This window comes from Poromitra crassiceps, assembly GCF_964638095.1.
Source record: "Poromitra crassiceps genome assembly, chromosome: 8".
Classification (NCBI taxonomy): Eukaryota; Metazoa; Chordata; class Actinopteri; order Beryciformes; family Melamphaidae; genus Poromitra; species Poromitra crassiceps.
Genome location: NC_139629.1, coordinates 12,061,207 through 12,079,568, shown reverse-complemented (window position 1 = coordinate 12,079,568; position 18,362 = coordinate 12,061,207). Strand labels below are relative to the sequence as shown.

At 44.2% G+C, this 18,362-nt stretch overlaps 1 protein-coding gene across 3 annotated transcripts in view; it reads right to left on the bottom strand.

Moving 5' to 3' along the window:
• The window catches only part of gulp1a (GULP PTB domain containing engulfment adaptor 1a), a 129,009-nt gene that overhangs the window by 27,305 nt on the left and 83,342 nt on the right, over window positions 1–18,362 (bottom strand). For all 3 annotated transcript variants that reach the window (XM_083642394.1, XM_083642393.1, XM_083642395.1), the window contains exon 3: window positions 11,865–11,945. In XM_083642394.1, coding sequence (XP_083498520.1) covers window positions 11,865–11,892 — 28 coding nt within the window. In that variant the 5' untranslated portion in view covers window positions 11,893–11,945. The remainder of the gene's footprint in view (window positions 1–11,864; window positions 11,946–18,362) is intronic.

Below are 18,362 nucleotides of genomic sequence, written 5' to 3'. Positions count from 1 at the left end.
TCTTTTAGCTTACTGTCAGCTATAAAGCGACGCACTCATGGACAATAGCAGAGTCCCAGAATCGAAACGAGAACAATTTCGAAGGTACCTAAACAAATGTGGGGTCCTTGACAGTCTGACCAGTGTATTAGTGACACTTTACGAAGAGACAGACAAACCTAATAATGCCTTGGATTTCATCAAGCTCCACCTGGGAGCGGGCGGGCCGGAGCCGGTTGACACCGACGCTCTTGGCAAGGAAGTGGCTGAGCTGCAGGAGAAGTGCAGCCTGCTGCTGGAGGAGAACAAACAGCTGAGAAACAAGCTGTCGCAGTACGAACCGTCGCCTGAGGGGGGAGCAGCAGAGTAGCTGTCGCAGTACGAACCGTCGCCTGAGGAGGGAGCAGCAGAGTAGCTGTCGCAGTATGAACCGTCGCCTGAGGAGGGAGCAGCAGAGTAGCTGTCGCAGTATGAACCGTCGCCTGAGGAGGGAGCAGCAGAGTAGCTGAAGTTGTGTAAAGGCATTTTCATTGTAGAAATGCGGATGTCTGTATGTCTGTCAGTCTGTTCATGGGTTCATGTATGAACCCAATGTATGAAGGTCGCCAAAAAGACAAGGCCCGTGGCACTAAAAGACTACAGACGAGTCGAGCGCCTTGTTCTGTCCTACCTAAAATCAATCTTGGACCCACTCCTTGCCCCCCTGTAGTTCGCTTACAGAGCCAACAGGTCTATAGATGATGCAATAAACATGGCCCTCCACGACATTCTTACACACCTGGACACCACAGGAACCTATGCCACAGCCCTGTTTGTGGACTTTAGCTCAGCCTTCGACACAATCATCCCGGCCTTGCTGCACAAGAAGTTCTCAGAACTGGGCGTGCCCCACTCCATCTGCTAATGGTCCACAGACTTCCTAACGAACAGGAAGCAGCATGTAAGGCTGGGGAAGCATGTCACTGACTCCCGAACCATCAGCACCGGAGCTGCCCAGGGGGGCATCCTCTCTCCATACTCATTCTCTCTGTACACCAATAGCTGCATCTCTGGCCATATCAGTCCGTCAAGCTCCTGAGATTTGCTGATGGCACCACCCTCATAGAGTGCATCTCTAATGGTGATGAGTCTGCGTACAGGCAGTAGATCAACCACGTGATGACTTGGTGCAGTCAAAACAACCTGGAGCTCAATGCCCAAAAGAGAGTGGAGATGGTTCATGGTTGTGGACTACAGGAAGAACGCAACCCCACCTTGCCCCATCACCCTGGGTGACTCCTTGACACAGTGTTGACACAGTCAACACTGTGGAATCCTTTCGCTTCCTGGACTCAACAATCAGCTGGGACCTGAAATGTGAGCCAAATGTCAATTTAAGCTTGCCATTTAATCTTGGATCTTGTTTAAAATGCTGCCTGATCTATTGGCAAGTCCGGGAACTGGTGTCTAAATATACTGCTACCAGTATTTCAAAGCAATCAGATATCTGTTCTAATTAAACAGAGTAGACAGATATAAATGGCTAATCGTTTGGTAAGAGAAACAATGGATTGCCTCTGACTCACAATGAATGATCATTCCTAGGTGATAAAACTAAAACCAAGAGAGGCCATGGCCTTTATCTTCCTGAAATATAGATTGCACAAATACTCCAAATTCCTTTGCAGACCCAATAATAACCTGTGTGTTGTTGGTACACTAGAGGAAATAGACGAAAAACGCCTCCAGCACACTGTGCTGTTAGACAGATTGTGAATTTCTCGATGGTTTGGTCTAGCGGACCTTATTCACAAATAATCCATTCATTTTCGAGCAGCCAAGCTCCTGCCGTTTGCTTTATCTCAGGACCAGGGTGTTCTACTGATCCCCTCATTGATCTCAATGAGAGGGGCATCCAAAGAAAATGATCTAGTGCAATTACCCCCCCCCCCTCAAAGAAAGAATAGCCACTTAACAGAGAGTTCACTTGTACCAGAGGGAGAGTAATGCAGTCGTTTATGACAGTCTCAATGAAGAGAGAGTGTGGGCATTTTCCATTATAAAAGATTGAGAGAAATCTTCACGAGTGGACAAACTGTATAACAACAATAGTGCATTAGTCTAACTGTTGTGCACAGTCACACAGTCACACTCTTTAGGATGCTCCAGACCTTGCCTGTAGATAGATCTCCAGTGTGCTCTAAGTGCAAAGATGTCAGCAAACTCAGCATGCACAATTTTTCTATGGGGCCACAAGATGTGGGCATGCAGGCAATAGCCTAATTCACTGCAGCGTTCAATCAATGACGGGACAGTGAATTTGCTGGGCATGCACAGTTCTGCAGAGCAGCACTTCTCCCAACCACAGATCAGGCCCAGTGAAACCCATGCTGGTGCTACTTGGAGGGAAAGAGTTTGACCGACTTTTGAGTTGACCAGTGTTTGGACACAAAATCTCCTGCAAGCAGTGACTGACATCTGAAGCCAGGGGAAAATGCAAAAGGCTATAGAAATCCATGAGCGCTGCAGTGATATTAAGGCAGTGCACCCTTTGAGAGATTCTAACTAGAGCAGAGATGGTAAATCACTCCCTGTCTGAGACAAGCCGGCTCTTCTAACAGTGCTGCGTTGTCAGCCACCACAGCATTTACATGTACTTTGGATTTGCTGTACATGGATGATACGTGGTTACTTTAAGTCCCTTGTTTGCATATCCCTTGCTAATGTTTGCACAATGACAGACGTAAGTGAGTGTAGTGCCACTTCTTCACAATATTGTAAAGCTCTGAAAGGAGTTTGCTCAATTTAAAGTGAAGAACAAATGAAGAAAATATTGCTTGTAGTAACAAATAATCCAGGGCCCGTATACATTAAATTGACAAATCTAGTAATAGTATAGTAGTAGTAGTAGTTGTACTGATTTTATAAACCAACTACATGTACAGTACATGGTCCAATATAATACCCTACATTTAACACTGACTGCACTGTCCATTTACCCCACAAGTGTAATAAGCATAAAAAAGTGCTGTATATTACGATGACAAAACACAAACACAAAACACGTATGCTTATTATTGCAGCCCATATAATTGGTGCATTTCTGAATTGAACACCACTAAGACTGGAACCTCTAATGTCTGGAGCATTGGTCTGCAGATGGTCAGCCAACATGGCCCTGATGACATTAGAAAAAGGCCCATGTAACCTCTACATCCAATTTTCCATTTGGGTGCCTTTTGCTGATTTGATCATAATGATGGATATTGGATAGAGGACATTACACCGAGCATTTCAAGCATGCTTTGGCAACTGGCATCTATGCTAAAGTTCACATTATGTTTTTGGACTTCATGTTTAATATTCATTTCCTGTAATTCAGGAAATGGCGGAGTCTGATGTCTTAGACATGATAATAAACAGGAGAGCCAGTCTGCTTCACCTAACTACTCAGGTGAAAAAACGGTGCAGTGTGCCGCGTCCAGGGCCAAACAGCACAGTGATAGATCATTTCTGACATCGGAGTCTATTTGACCTAGTTCATGATGTCATTGCACTTGTATCTGGTATACCATAAAATATGAAAATGTCAATACAAAGAAAAAATCGTTTTTTAAAATATTGTTGTTAAATTTCTCCAATTCGTAGATGACAAAGATGCATAATTTGTCCTTTACTTTTTTCAACTAATCGAAACACACAATTTGTATGAAACTAATCGTAGCTTCAGAATAATTATATGAGACTGTATGAACCTGAGCAAATGTGAGTGACCCAAATGCCTAAATCTCTCCATCCCACTGCTAGAACACATCTAGGACAAAGCCTGCACTGTCCTCGCCTATCATCACCAGCACAATGAACCATTCTTTTTCGGTTATTTTCTTTGCCCATGTGACTGTTCACTGTCAGAGTGACAATGTAATATATCAAATGCTGGCTGGAGTCAATCACTTCAGATATGAAATTACACATTGCAGTTAATTGCAGTATAATCAGCTCCATTTTCTATGGGTATATGTAAATGACTGTGAACTTGTAGGCTGCCAGACAAAATTATTTCAATCATGAGAGACCGGTCGGTAAGGTTTAACAAGAGACTTTATTTAGCAAATGGCATGCATGGCAAGTACTTTGGCATAATCCATTGTAAGGTGGCGCTCCTCTTTAGGCGAGAGGGCGGCATCTGGCGTATGACTTCCTTGTCAGGTGGCACTCCTCTTGAGGTGAGAGGAGGGCATCTGAACAGGCTAGGATAGAGAATCCCCCCCTCGTGGGGAATTCTTTGGGAGTCAAGACTCGTTGGTGGTGGACTGGGGAGGTGGGTGGGGCGAAACGACAGCTTCAGAGGAGATTATGAACAGTCGTGATGCCAGCTGCTGCTATGATCCGCCAGAGAGGGAGGTGACATAGAACCCTCGCTATATGTACTAGGATGAACTGACGTCATAACTGACGTCATACTTGAACTTGACTGACGTCACGGGCTGATCAGGTTATGCAAATATGGCGGCCTTCTGATTGAAATTTGGTCTGAAACCTCACTTCAATCATGAGAGGCCAGTCGGTAAGATTTAACAAGCGGCTTTATTTAGCAAATGGCAAGCATGGCAACTACTTTGGCGTATGACTCCCTTGTCAGGTGGCATTCCTCTTGAGGTGAGAGGAGGGCATCTGAATAGGCTAGGATAGAGAATCCCCCCAAAAGCCATTGTAAGGTGGCGCTCCTCTTTAGGCGAGAGGGCGACATCTATATGGGCTAAGATAGAGAATCCCCCCCGTGGGGGATTCTTCAGGAGTCAAGACTCGTTGGTGGTGGACTCGGGAGGTGGGTGGGGTGAAATGACAGCTTCAGAGGATAGTTTAAGGGGGAATGACCAGCCGCGATGCTAGCTGCTGCTATGATCCGCCAGAGTGGGGGGTGACGTAGAACCCTAGCTATACAATATATACTAGGATGAACTGATGATTACTGACGTCATGACTGATGTCATACGGACGGGATGAACTGAGGACAACTGACGTCATGACTGATGTCACGCTTGGGCTTGACTGACGTCACGGGCTGATCAGGTAATGCGGATATGGCGGCCTCTCTCTCAGCTTGAAATTTGGTATGGAAACCTCACTACATTTGCCATTTCCTGTGTTCATGTGTGTTATATGAATTACTAAGACATCTTTGCACTTAAACACTGACTCAAGACTACTGGTTCCCATCTAACCAAAGTACATAGTGAGAATATAATCAAACAACACTGATTATTAGTTTTGTTGTCCCAGCTGGAAAAGTGAAATTCCAGGATCTGCCACTACAACACAACTTTGTAACTTCAGTTGGTAGCCTATATTTTGTGGCAACATAAAAGGGGAGACATTTTCTAAAGTACAATTAAACTACCGGTATCATATTTACTATGCAATTTGTGAAATTTAATCTACTATAATGTCATTCATTTAATAAATTACTTGTTTTAACAGACAGCTCAGTGGCATTACCACAGATAGCAAACATAGTTAAAGTTGTGCTATAATATAACTGTGGATAAGATAAACTTGCCTAAAATAACAGTTTTACGAGTCTTGTCAGATTTCCACAACAGCTAGTCAAGCTGGCCACATCATTTGTAGTTAACCTAAATACAAATCAAGGTACAACATGGTGAGTGAGATAGGCAGTGTGCAGGGGCAGCAGCGATCACACAAAAGTCAAAAGTCGTCAGCTAGTAAGTAATGAAATTCGCGGAGAGCCTCTGGTACACAAGGCGTTAGCTGAAGCTAAGTTCTGCTGCTCTGTGGCTCATCAAAAGGCCTACATGACTTCTTTAGTCTCCCTCTTTTGAATGTGAGTCACGTCCAAGAGCATAGAGCATACTGGCATAGGGCATTAAACACAGAGCATAGGGCATACTGGCATAGAGCATTAAACACAGGTGATAAAAATGATCAAGTTCTCCACTGGCAGTACCTGCTAGATGTGATCAAGTCCACAAAACACGGCTAGACATAGACGGAGGCCGGTAAATCACTGGAGTGGACATATTGTCATTGCCAAGCTTCACATTCTCAGCCAAAGCTATCAGTTTGACCTATAGAGTCTGATTGGGAGCATGCCCCCTGAGCATCAAGCCACATGTGCTACACAAAATATTACAGAACATATTCAAAATTTAATTCAGACTTTCAAAACATGGGCTTGATAACTCTGTGCTCCCATTTGGAAAGAATGCAGGTGCAAAACTGCAGTGATTCCAAAAGCGGCATATATTTCCATGCTAAAATGTCTTGTTTTGACAGTCAGTCAGTCTCACAGCTGGTAGCCGACAGAGTCAGCCTGTATCTCTTGGTCCTCTGTGATTCCTAACATCCTTGGCAACTGAAGCAATGTTTTGCCGCTCAATGGTAATTGGCTGCAAAAACACAGAGGGAGAGAAAACAAGATTTGAGCCCAAATGTCTTTGTCATTGGCTACAAAAGCGCCTGTATTACAGGCACATAGTGATTACGCAGATTATTTACACTTGCAGAGGATATGTCAGCTATATCTGTTGCACTGCATGATCCAATACTGATGCAGAGTGTCCTGACAGCCTTTTATGTGGAATACAAGCGTGAGCAAAAAAAAACCACAAAGCAAAAAAAATTATTTAAATGATAAAAAAAAGTTGTAGCTTTCCTCTTGTGTACCATTCACCACCCGCTCATTTGTTCAAGAAACAAAACCAAACAAACAAAACACACATTAACAGCAGCAACAACAACAAGGCAATAATGTCCTTTTAGATTTGTGTAATGCGGTTCAGAAGAGACTATTAGAGGCCTTATAGTGAATAATTTATTCTAATGAAATCACAAGGGCAAATAAACGCTTTTTAACCAAAGTGAGGCTGTCAGCTGCAAATAAAAATGATCCGTCTCAGTTGATATCTACAGTGGACAGGAATGCTTCATCCATATAATTGCAGTCAAATTTGGTGTAAAATGAAAAGGCCCTGTTTTCAGAAGAATGTGTTCATTGCATAACAAGGCAAGCTGATCAGAATCAGGTCAAGTCAAGTTATTTATATAGCCCTTTATTACAATATCTTCTCATTCGGCCAACACAGTGGAGTAAATTGTCTACATTCATTCACGGAGGAGCAATAGCAAAATAGATCCTCTGATGAGAGAGCATTAAGAGTACTGGTGGTCCAACATGTGAATTCTATTTATAGGACATATAGGACAGAATGATACCTTTACAAAAAACAATCCTCCTGTAGGCGGTTCAAGTAGAGAACATAGAAAACAAAGTCCAATTTAAACAAGAAATACAGCTAACAACTAATTCAAACACTTATTTAAAACTTAAAATAGAAAAGCCATCATGCTGACGTTTAAGTAGTAAAATAGTTACTAGTTCGGTATTTTTGACCGAACTACACCCGATAGCTAGCTGCTGCTCTAGCCACTGCTAGTTTCATGTGGGAACTAGCTAGCAGCTAGTGGGTGTAGTTCGGCATAGGTGTAGTCCCGGCAGAACGCGTGGGAACGGCGTTCCCATACTTCTCCAAGGGGTGTTTTGTGTGTGTCAGTGTGTGTGTGCATGTGCATGTCGAGCCAATAAAACGAGTGAAACTTGACAACGTTGTCATTCGTCCTATATTTAAGGTGGGCTGAATTATTCACACAGCATCAACTCGCGGCTTGAAGAAAGAAGGAAACATTCCACCTTAACTATATTTAAGGTGGGCTGAATGATTCACACAGCATCAACTCGTGGCTTGAAGGAAAAGGAAACATTCCACCTTAACTAGCTACAGCGCGGGGGAAACCTCAGTTTAATAAAAGCTATACTGAAACATACTGGCTTTTTCAGCATCAAAATATATTTTTTTCCACCAGTACCTCACTATAACAAGTAAAGATGAAAAAGGCAGCCAAACATCCTTTAATTTTTCGGACCAGCTGCTAAAAGGTACGTTTACAAGCATGAAGAAACAATGTTAAAAGCGTGTTTCTTTTCAACGCGGTTGAATCAAAAGTTAGCGTTAATCACCCCATTGCAATTTGCATCGCCAGATGCCAGTTGTGCAACTTGTGTGATCGCTGGTTGAGAGATTGTTTAGCTGTTTGTGTTGATAACTGAGTCTGCTCTGCTGTGCCCATATACGTATTGTAGTGGACCAGGTTTGTCCACGGTAAAGGTGATTGACAGGTAATCACAACCAAGACATTTCACCTGTTTGACGCTGCGCGCGATTGACTGGCTCCTGAGTTGATCAGCCGCGGCTGGACTTGATTAGAAGAGGGAGAACTGATAAAGCGGGGCGGAGTGCGTGCCGAGAGTGTGTCTGGGAGCGGTGCTTGTGAAGCAGGACAGGGCTGCTGTCCGAGCGGTCATTATTGAACAGAGACTGTCATTGACTGGTGCCAAGACGGTACCGCACTCACGGAACGGGAGGCGGGCGGGTGCCCGTTCTCTGTTCATAGCTGTTATGATTTGTTCCCATTAAAGCATATATCTTTTCCTTACGTCGTTGTCCGTGTGGGTTGTGCTCAGGGATCTGACACCGGACCTCACTGGATTAACAAAGGTGGTGGCAGCAGTGCTATTTAGCCTGTCCAGTGGATACTTAACATCCCAAGCAAGGTTTATTTCAGTATTTTAGTTTCAGAGCTGCAAATGTCACGGGCTTCTGCAGTGTTTATAGAGGACACAAGTTAGTCGTGTGTCAGTGACAGTGGTTTGCAGCACTTGAGGAATCCGTGAGTTTGCTCATTTAATTCGTTGATATAAGCGATTGCCCGCCCCGAACGATTAATTAATGAATAGGCTGCGTGAACGTTAGCGTGTGTGCGTGCGGGGGGGGGGGCGGGAGGAGGGCGCTTTGTTGGGACCTGTGCTTGTGCAGGTGTTCCCCATATAGGTGCGTTCCCCCACTTCTCTAGATAGCACTACACCTCTGTAGTTCGGTCGAAAGAACATAGTGTCTCTTACTACTTTTAAGTACATTGTACGTGTCTTTACTACTTTTAAGTACATCGTACAGATCCTTTGAGGTGTGTTTTTATTTTTGTTTTTATTTTATTTTATCCTGTGTTTACTTGATCCTTTTTCTGCTGGAAAACTGCTGCCATGCTCCATGTTTGTTTTAATTTGTTCATGTTCTGTTTTTTCATGTATTCGCTATGCTTTTTATGTCTGCTGCACACAAATTGCCCTTCGGGGACAAATAATAAACTTGAATCTTGAATCTTGAATCATAGTTCCTACATGAAACTGCTCACAACAAGGTCTGTGGATTATCTTGAGTAACCGGGTCATGATTTCTGGAAAGAGACATTGCTGTTGAGTTTTTCAAATGTATTTTTCTTTGGCGCTTTGAGCACCACAAGCCGAGTGCCATCCAGTTCCATGGTATTTGAGAGAAGGCAGAAATCTCTATGGCCAATATCTCCAAAACTCAGGCAACTAACACAAAACAATCTAGATGGATAAACAGGTGAGAGGAAAAATATGTATTTTGGATTTTAGGGTGAGCTGTCCCTTTAACACATGCTTTATGGTAGATGGCTGAATGGATGAGGCCTTTAGAGCTATCCTCACACTCCCAGAGAAGTGGAAGGTGGGTGCTAGCCTGTCTGGGGGGCATTTGTTGGGGGAAAGGTAAACAGTCTACTGTCTGTGTAACCATCTGTCGCCTTTTCTCCGGAAGCTCTTCATCGACACATGTATCTGTCTGCTGGTAAGTGAACCTGTAGGGTTTGCTTTACTCCCACCATGAATTCCTCTTGCCAAAGTGCCCTCACAAGGTAGGTGGGATGTTCAACTTCAGCTTCACACGAAAGGAAAGCCGTAAAAATAAAGATGACAGGAGCGGAGCGCCTTATTGCCGAACTGCGTTCCAGGAGAAGACAACACTTGTGCCGTATCACAATATTACGATATCCAAAATCTAAGACGATATCAGGTCTTATATCATGATAGAATATCGATATATTGCCCAACCCTAGTTTCCATATCACACGATGACAGTGGAATTTCCTCTGAGATTTTCCCTGATGACTCTCTTTAGCTCCTAAAATAGAGGGCCTAATATGGGACAAAGTGAATCAGAACACCCAAACAGCATTAAAGCACGGCGCACCACCTGGGCCCCAGACACGTTCCAAACACAGTCCAAGACTTCTCCAGGTCTGTTGATCCATGCCAGAGGGAATTGGACAGATGGTGGTAAACACATCAAGCTGTTGTGGAAATCGCCCTCCCACCTCCATTAGGAAAACATAATATATCACATGCACGCTCACCACAAAACTTGTTTGTTGTACGTGGATGTTGCTATGGTTGTTGCTCGTTTTGTTCTGTTTTCTGTTTATGCATGTTTTTGTGGTCCATCAACTTTTATGCGTTCTTTATTGTTGCCGCTGTAGCATATCTCTGTAAAATGAACTAGGTACGATTTAAATACACCTGTTATCAGTCTAAATCTGACAAATAAAAATGTAAGAGCAAAAGTGTCTCCTAAAAAGTAGTGAGTGCTGTGTTCATAGAAAGCTGGACTCACAAATGTTAGATCTTTAGCCTCTTTCATCCCTTTGGTATGGTATGTATTTGGTTTCATTTCTCATTATTGTGCAGACAGAAAAATCCTTGAAATAAAATGTTACACTGCACAGTTTGTGGGGGGGGGGGGGGGGCATTCTGTACCAACTCGAATGACAGAACCCACTGATAATATAATTCAGTGTTTTCCATGGATAGATTTGTCTGTGGCAGCGCAGCCACAATATCACACAGGCCCAACCAGGGGCGGATCTACTGGGGTGGCAGCTGCACCCCCCCATCCTAAAAATTGCCTTGCCACCCCAGAAAAGTTGAAAATAACATAGGATAACAATAACACAACCTAAGGCATGTACCAGCACTGAGCCTACAAAGAAATGTCAATGTACACACTACAGGTCTCAGGCCAGCCTGTGACATTTCAATATATTTCAGAATGTGGTTTCTTTCTTGCTTCCCAGAGATAAGCACGATGAACATTCTGGTTGTTCCCCAATGTATTAATAAATGTTCCTCATGTATCTATCATTGTGGGCGTCCGGGTAGTGTAGCGGTAGATTCCCTGCCTACCAACACGAGGGTAGCAGGTTCGCGCCCCTGTGTTACCTCCGGCTTGGTCGGACGTCCGTACAGGTACAATTGGGTGCGGGTGGGAGGCGGATTAAGGGTATGTGTCCTGGTCGCTGCACTAGTGCCTCCTCTGGTCGGTCGGGGCTCCTGTTTGGGGGGGAACTGGTGGAAATAGCGTGATCCTCCCACGTGCTACATCCTGCCGGTGAAGCTCCGCACTGTCAGGTGAAAAGAAGCGGCTGGCAACTGTGCATGTGTCGGAGGAAGCATGGTGCTAGTCTACGGCTCTCCCCAGATCGGCAGAGGGTGGAGCAGCGACCGGAGCAGCAGGAGGGGAAAAATTTGCCAAAAAGTACAATTGAGCAGAAAATGAGGGGGATGAATCAGAAAAAAGTATCTATCATTGTAACAGGCTTGAATAAGAACTCAGAACAGTTTTCTATTCATGGTTTCATCTTATGAGAAACAAATGTTATCTGACCTTGCACAAGTGCTTAACTCATTACTATCCACGCCTAATACCACCTTTAGATATTTCTATTCAACGCTTTACTCGTGTCACAATAACATCATGTTTTTGAGTTAATACCCTCTTGCCACCCCTGGCCTGTCACCACCACAGAGAACCTGCCTGAAATGCTGCATTAACAACAGTGAGAACTTCCAGCTAAACCCGGTTAGGGGCTTGGAGACTTGATTGAAAAGTTGCTGCATGGCTGTAGCTAATACAAGCTTTGGCTGGTCTGTGTAAGCTGCAGTACCTGGAGGATTAGTGGTCTGTGCTCACCTTTTTTCCTGTTGAAGGCGCGGTTCATAGTGGAAAAGTTGCGTCTGTGCGGTCCCTCCTGAGTATCTGCCAATATTCCACCTGGAAAAGCAGGGTTAAAATGGGTTACAGCTCAATCCTTTAGTAAAAAAGAGAACGTCTAAAACAAACACAAACGCTCTGAAGCTCTCTGTGAAAATGTGCACCGCTCAGAGTGAGGCAATGTTTATGAGTAGTCTAGCTGTCAGGGTGGATGCCAGTGAAACTCCAGGTCCATCTGCACTGCATTTGTTTACCACCGGGCCACATCACATTCACCATCTGTGGAGGCTCTGACACTTGAAATGTTGCACGTTTGTGAATAATCAAGTACTCATTGCCTATTTCTTCAGGGCCACAGAGCATGGTAACACTTCGGAAGAGACTTAGAACTATCAGGTGATTCCTATCAAAGGCAAATACGTGAAAAAGTGCAATATTGTTTCCAATTATTGTTCTAACTTCCTAACAGAACTCATGTCTGCTATATTTTCAATTAAGTCGACACACAGTGTTGAGTGTTTAGTTACTAATAACCTCCAGATTTCTGTCATCATTAAAGCTGCCTCACACACAAACAGCAGGGGGTATTACTTTATTATTATGCAGTTGTGTTGACATACTGGATAAGAGATGAACATGGCTTTATGGTCAAATATATTTTTAGCTCCATCAACGGAGTTGGCAGAGGTCGTCTTTTCGCCCACGTGTTTGTTTGTCTGTCTGTTTGATTGTCGGCAGGATATCCGAGTGCCATCTAGTTCTTTGTCTTTTCAACATGAGAGTGCCCACCCTCTGTCCCCCCGCCATCTTATTAGCCCTTAAGACTTTAGTAGCAGAAATGTAACACAGATCCTCTAACATAGCAACAGGTGACACTGTGCTGCATTCATCATTAAACAGTTACAGTAAAACAAAGTCAAAACAGGTCTGAAATTTGACAGCTTGATTCAAACTTATGGATCCTGGGAGAGGTTCCCCAGGCAAGCTCAGCGATCAGCTTGACTGCCAGCAGACACACTGTCCAGGACCAGGCTAAGGTAGCAGACACACTGTCCAGGACCAGGTTAAGGTAGCTGACACACTGTCCAGGACCAGGTTAAGGTAGCAGACACACTGTCCAGGACCAGGTGAAGGTAGCTGACACACTGTCCAGGACCAGGTTAAGGTAGCTGACACACTGTCCAGGACCAGGTGAAGGTAGCTGACACACTGTCCAGGAGCAGGTTAAGGTAGCTGACACACTGTCCAGAAGCTCCTTCGCAATCAATGTTGTTTACTGCTTTACTGTGGCAGAATATGCAAGGCCTGCCTTCTAACAGCTATTTCAATCATCGCTTTTGCAGGCAAAGCCACTTTTGCACACAGGCTATTTAGGAATTGAATGGACTTTTTCCATCTCTGACAACTTGTATTGATGGAGGGAACTCTGGGTTGCACACTGCATATAGCCTCTTTTTAATTTGAGGGAAACACGGGCTGCCTTGAATACTCTCGTAAACATTGATATAGTGCTTGTGTAATAAAACTCTATCTGAGTGTTGTTAGTGCTTGTGTTTCACAAAAATTAAGAGCACACTGTCAAAAAGAGGATGTTTCTATACTTCCCCCGCTCTCTGTCCTTGGCATGGCTCCATATGTGTTTATTCTTGTTAGCTTTACTAAAGAGGATAAATACGTTGGAAGTGTTTTTTCCATTAGCCTTTGCCTCAGTCCACCTTCTGCCATTGCACGAAACTGTGAATGCCGTAGCTTTGTGTGTGCTGCAGGAACACCAATATCTTTCTGTTTTGTGCATAGACCTGCTGTTAAAGGATGGCTTTAGCGATAATCAACCCACTTTGTATCATATATAATCTCGGTAATATAAGCACATGGGCAGTGTTTACCTTCTCTCTCTGTTTACCTCATGGAGAAAAATCCTCCTGCAGAAACTCCGCCCTGCCAGCTGCAAGTCATTAAGTCTCTAAGGCTCTCCATGCTGATTATCCGTCGATGTGCGCATACTTAAAAAATAAAAGTAAACAATGAGGCCATTTACACCTGGCGTTAACATGTGGTTTCTGCCATCAGATTGCAATCAGATTGTATTTTATCACTTCAGCCTGATTCCATTTACACCTGGCGTTAACATGCATTTTCTGCAATCTGATTGCAATCAGATTGCAGAAATGGTTGTCCTCTCAATCCGCATAAAGTTGGTGTATCCAGATTGAGAGGACACATTGCATTTACACTTGTGTTCAATGTGTACACAATGCATCCCTGACCACCTCCAGAGGTGGTTTGGCCGATCAGATTGCAATCCTTCTTCAATGCGTTTTGGGGGTGTTTACACCTGGCATTTCAAGTGATAAAACACAATCTGATGGCAGAAAACGCATGTTAGCGCCAGGTGTAAATGGCCTCAATAACAGCCGCCCTCGGAGCAGATTCTGCCTCTACAGCAGAACTTCCGCAGCTCCGTTGCAGACGTGTTGTGAAGTAAAACATCCGCTTTGCCAGAAGAGGAAATAAGGAGATCTCTGTGAGCAAAACTTATGATTATAATGATACAAAGTGGGTTGATTATCGGTAAAACCATCCTTTAACTAAATAAAAGCCTGCTGGGTGGGGGGGTGGGGGGGGGGGGGCAGTGTAGAGGCTTGCCAATCTTCTCAGCGATGGCCATATTTGTTTATGGTAATCAAACCAGTGTGTCAAAATATGGAAATGAATTATTGATGTTAAAATGCCATTGCATAGCAATAAAAGGTCAATTTTACAAGCAAAGGATGAAATCATTGAAGGTAATCTGTTCATTAGCATTTCTTGATTGGGGCACAACGGTCGACAGATTTCTGTCAATCTGAGTCCATTTTGAGAGATTTTACTGCAATTGCACAGGTACAAGGTGAAGCAGGACACATCATAATGAGTCTCCTGCAGGAGGGCAGATCACATGCGTGCTCAGTGAGCGAGCCTCTAGATGAGGTGGAGGCTGCTGCAGAGGTGCAGGGTGTGGTGCCAAGGACACACACTGTACAGTGTACACACATTTGAGAAATGGGAACAAACCTGAGGTTTGACAGCTATAGGTGTGCTGTGTGGCGCCTGCTATGATGCAAAACACCATTTAAGAGCTCCGGGTAGTTGAATCCAGGCACTTATATGTGAGAAGCATAATCTCACAGTAGTCTTTGGGTCTGAGAATAAAGCTAAATAGCAAAGTATATAGTTGAGACAAATACAGTACAAATATAGACAAATTATTCAAAATAACACTGGAGGTTCATGAGTCACGAGTTGTTTTGACAGGATAGCAATAAGGTGCCATTGCAAAAATGATGGAGTCACACGCTTGACTCAAATGTCTTTCTACTTTCTGGGAAGAGAAAGAATGCACAAGAAAATCATCATTGTTCAGCAGAACTATTTCTTCTGAATTTACATAGAAACGCCTTCGCATTGATATGCAATTGCCTCATCGAATTGACAAAATGGTGAAATGCTACTGTATGAACTTTATGTACGGAATAAGATGTATAATGATCATTTGCATGTAATATAGAGGCCTTGAGGTTTGCAGATGCCAGTTTTAGCGTTGCATTACGCCTCTCAATGTAAGGAGATATTTTTGCAGCGACAGAGGCCTTCTAGAGGGATGGAGAAAAGTTAAATGGAACAAGCTACAGGGTGGGGACTGGGACATTCCGAAGCCTGCCAAAACAGAATAGCTTTGCTGCTGAAAAAAGACAGCTTGTGTTCCTATATTTACGGGCCCGGCAGCACGCTGCCGTCAGGAAAGGCACTGCAGAGGCAAACAAACACGGGACACAAGGGTATTGTTGACAGGCCACCAGAGACTCACGCCACGGATCTCAAACACCAAACTATTTGGGGAAATCTGGATTGCCGAATTAAGACCTGGATATAGGATTGCAGGAGTCCCACTTTGCATGTTAACTGCACTGCTGCCTTCCGTCTGCCATTTACTTCCTCTCGCTCGCCTTGACTCTAGGATTACCTTTAAGCCTACTTATGGGCCGACCGAGGGAGGAATGACAATGAGCAAAGTAATGAATGAACAGCCGAGAGCAGCAAGACAAACAAGAATGAATGAGGGGGGGGGGGGGGGGGGTCTAATGCTAATAGCCCTTAATTCTCCACTGGTTTCAAACGCATGGCAGAATAACTATTTTCAGCTCAACATTGCAATTATGTAAATTCTAGCACACTGAGTGAAGCTAAAGGATGTTGCTGAACTGGCAGAAAGGCAGAATCAGCCAATAATAAATTCCGATATCATTAATTATGAACTAACCTTTTAATAGCTGTGGGAGTTCTTTCAAGCTTAAGGCAGAGGCTGCTCTCAATTTCAAAATGGTGCATTTGTGGGAATCACGGGGGAATGCCGCGGCAGACACAAAACGGTTACCTTTCCTGGGTATTCCTGAGGTATGGTGGTGTCATGTAACGTCTGGGCTGACACCTAGCTGTGACATCACTCATTCTGATCGACAGCCGCAGAGTTTGGCCTGTTTAATAGCTTCCCGTCCACAGCACTCCCTTGGGTGAACAGCCCCCAACGCACGTGCACGCACGCACGCGCGCGCACGCGCACACGCACACACACACACACACACACACACACACACACACACACACACACACACACACACACACACACACACACACACACACACACACACCCCTTAGCACTGAGCTGCAAACTTCCTCAGTCTCCCATCAATGTTTACCATCTGTGGTGAAACCACCCAGGTCAGGTATGCCCCATTCCAGAACGCTGTGTGTGTGTGAGAGAGAGAGACGTGTGTGTGTGATTGTGAGAGAGAGAGGTGTGTGTGTGTGTGTGTGTGTGTGTGTGTGTGTGTCCACAAAGTGAGTGTGTTAGGAGTTAAGAGTTAGAGTGTATTTTAAATGGCCGAGACAGAAAGAGACCATGTGGTTAACAGTTTGCTCACTTGACTGATCATCTGGGGACACGTTTAGACTCAGGCAACTTACAACACTGCATTAACATCATCGGGTCTGATAATAAAAATAAATGGGCATACAAATAATGCCACTTAACACCTCAAAAATGCAGTTTCACCAGCATTAAACAGGATATTGAAACATACTGGGTGGACGTTTACAATAACCATGACTTATAGAGTCATTAATGACAAAGAATATGTCGTCCTGTTAGTATTGCTGGAACTGCAGAAGAATGGTGGCAAACACACAAGCCAATATACCAAATACTTCACTAAATTAAGAACACATTTATCATCCAAAACAACTGAGGAACTTGCACTGAAAAAACATGTCCAAGGTTTCACAATTCATCTTCAGTGAGTCAAACACTTGGAATTTAGCTGGGGAAAGAACGTTGCTGGGAATGAGTGTGACCTACTTTGACCCTGTGAAGTCCTGTCTCAAGCCCAAAGATCAACCCACAAATGGAGAGCAATCCAAAATGCACAAAGTGTGGCAAAAGCTGAGCATGCAAAGCTGAAACTGTTTGTGTCAGAAAACAAAAACTTAACGTCCCATTTTCCCCCCAAAGCCTCTCAGCCAGTCACTAATCTGACCCACATGCGCTCAAAAGGCAGCCAGCTTTTGACATGGGACAGAAACATGCACTGCTGCTGCTGCTGCTGCTGCTGCGGTGCCGTCCCAACATAATGCCTGGCAAAAAGAAAAGCAACAAAGATCCTTTGTTTTCTCTGGAATCTTGCTTGCTAAGCGCGGCACGTTAGACATCGCTAACAGCAATCTGTTTATCAATTTAGCCCTGGAATTCCTCGGTTGAATCGAGCGCTCGGTGTCTCGGTGTCTCTACGCTGAAAACTCAGGCTTGCTCTCTCTCTCTCTCTCTCTCTCTCTCTCGGAGCCTGGCACTCTTAACTCAGGGCTCCCCCGTGTATGAAATGCAGCGAGCAAACCTCTTACCAAGCGGTGACAAGGATCATCAAAGACAAAGCCGGCGCACGGAGAAGGGAAAAAACAAATGTTGTGAGAAGAGAAACGTGCAAAACAACAGAGAGCTGAGATAAAAAGCGACTTACTTGCCTCCAAACTGGGGTGGAATAGTGGAGAGGAAGTTCCAGCAGAGCCTAATAGTTTTCAGCTGTGGGCCAGATGGTGATACACTAAGGACTGCGGTAAGGAGAGATGATGGGGTTTGCAAACTCAACAAGAACCTTTTGCCTCGACACACGATACCTGACATTCAAACTCCACTTCCTCCACCCACCGTTTATCCAAAAGGATTCTTTCGCAGTTTTGTATGTGTAAAAAAAAACACAGCCTCCTTTTGAGCAGAAGAGTGCTGAGGTGCACAGTGGCATACCAGAGATGAGCCATAAAAAGCAACATGCCAGAGGTTGTGTTCTCAGCATTTTGCTCTGTGACATCTCCGCCTCAGGTCAACTTCACGCTCAGAGTTGACACTGCAGCAAAGAAGCAATGTGACCCAAAACATGATGAAATCAA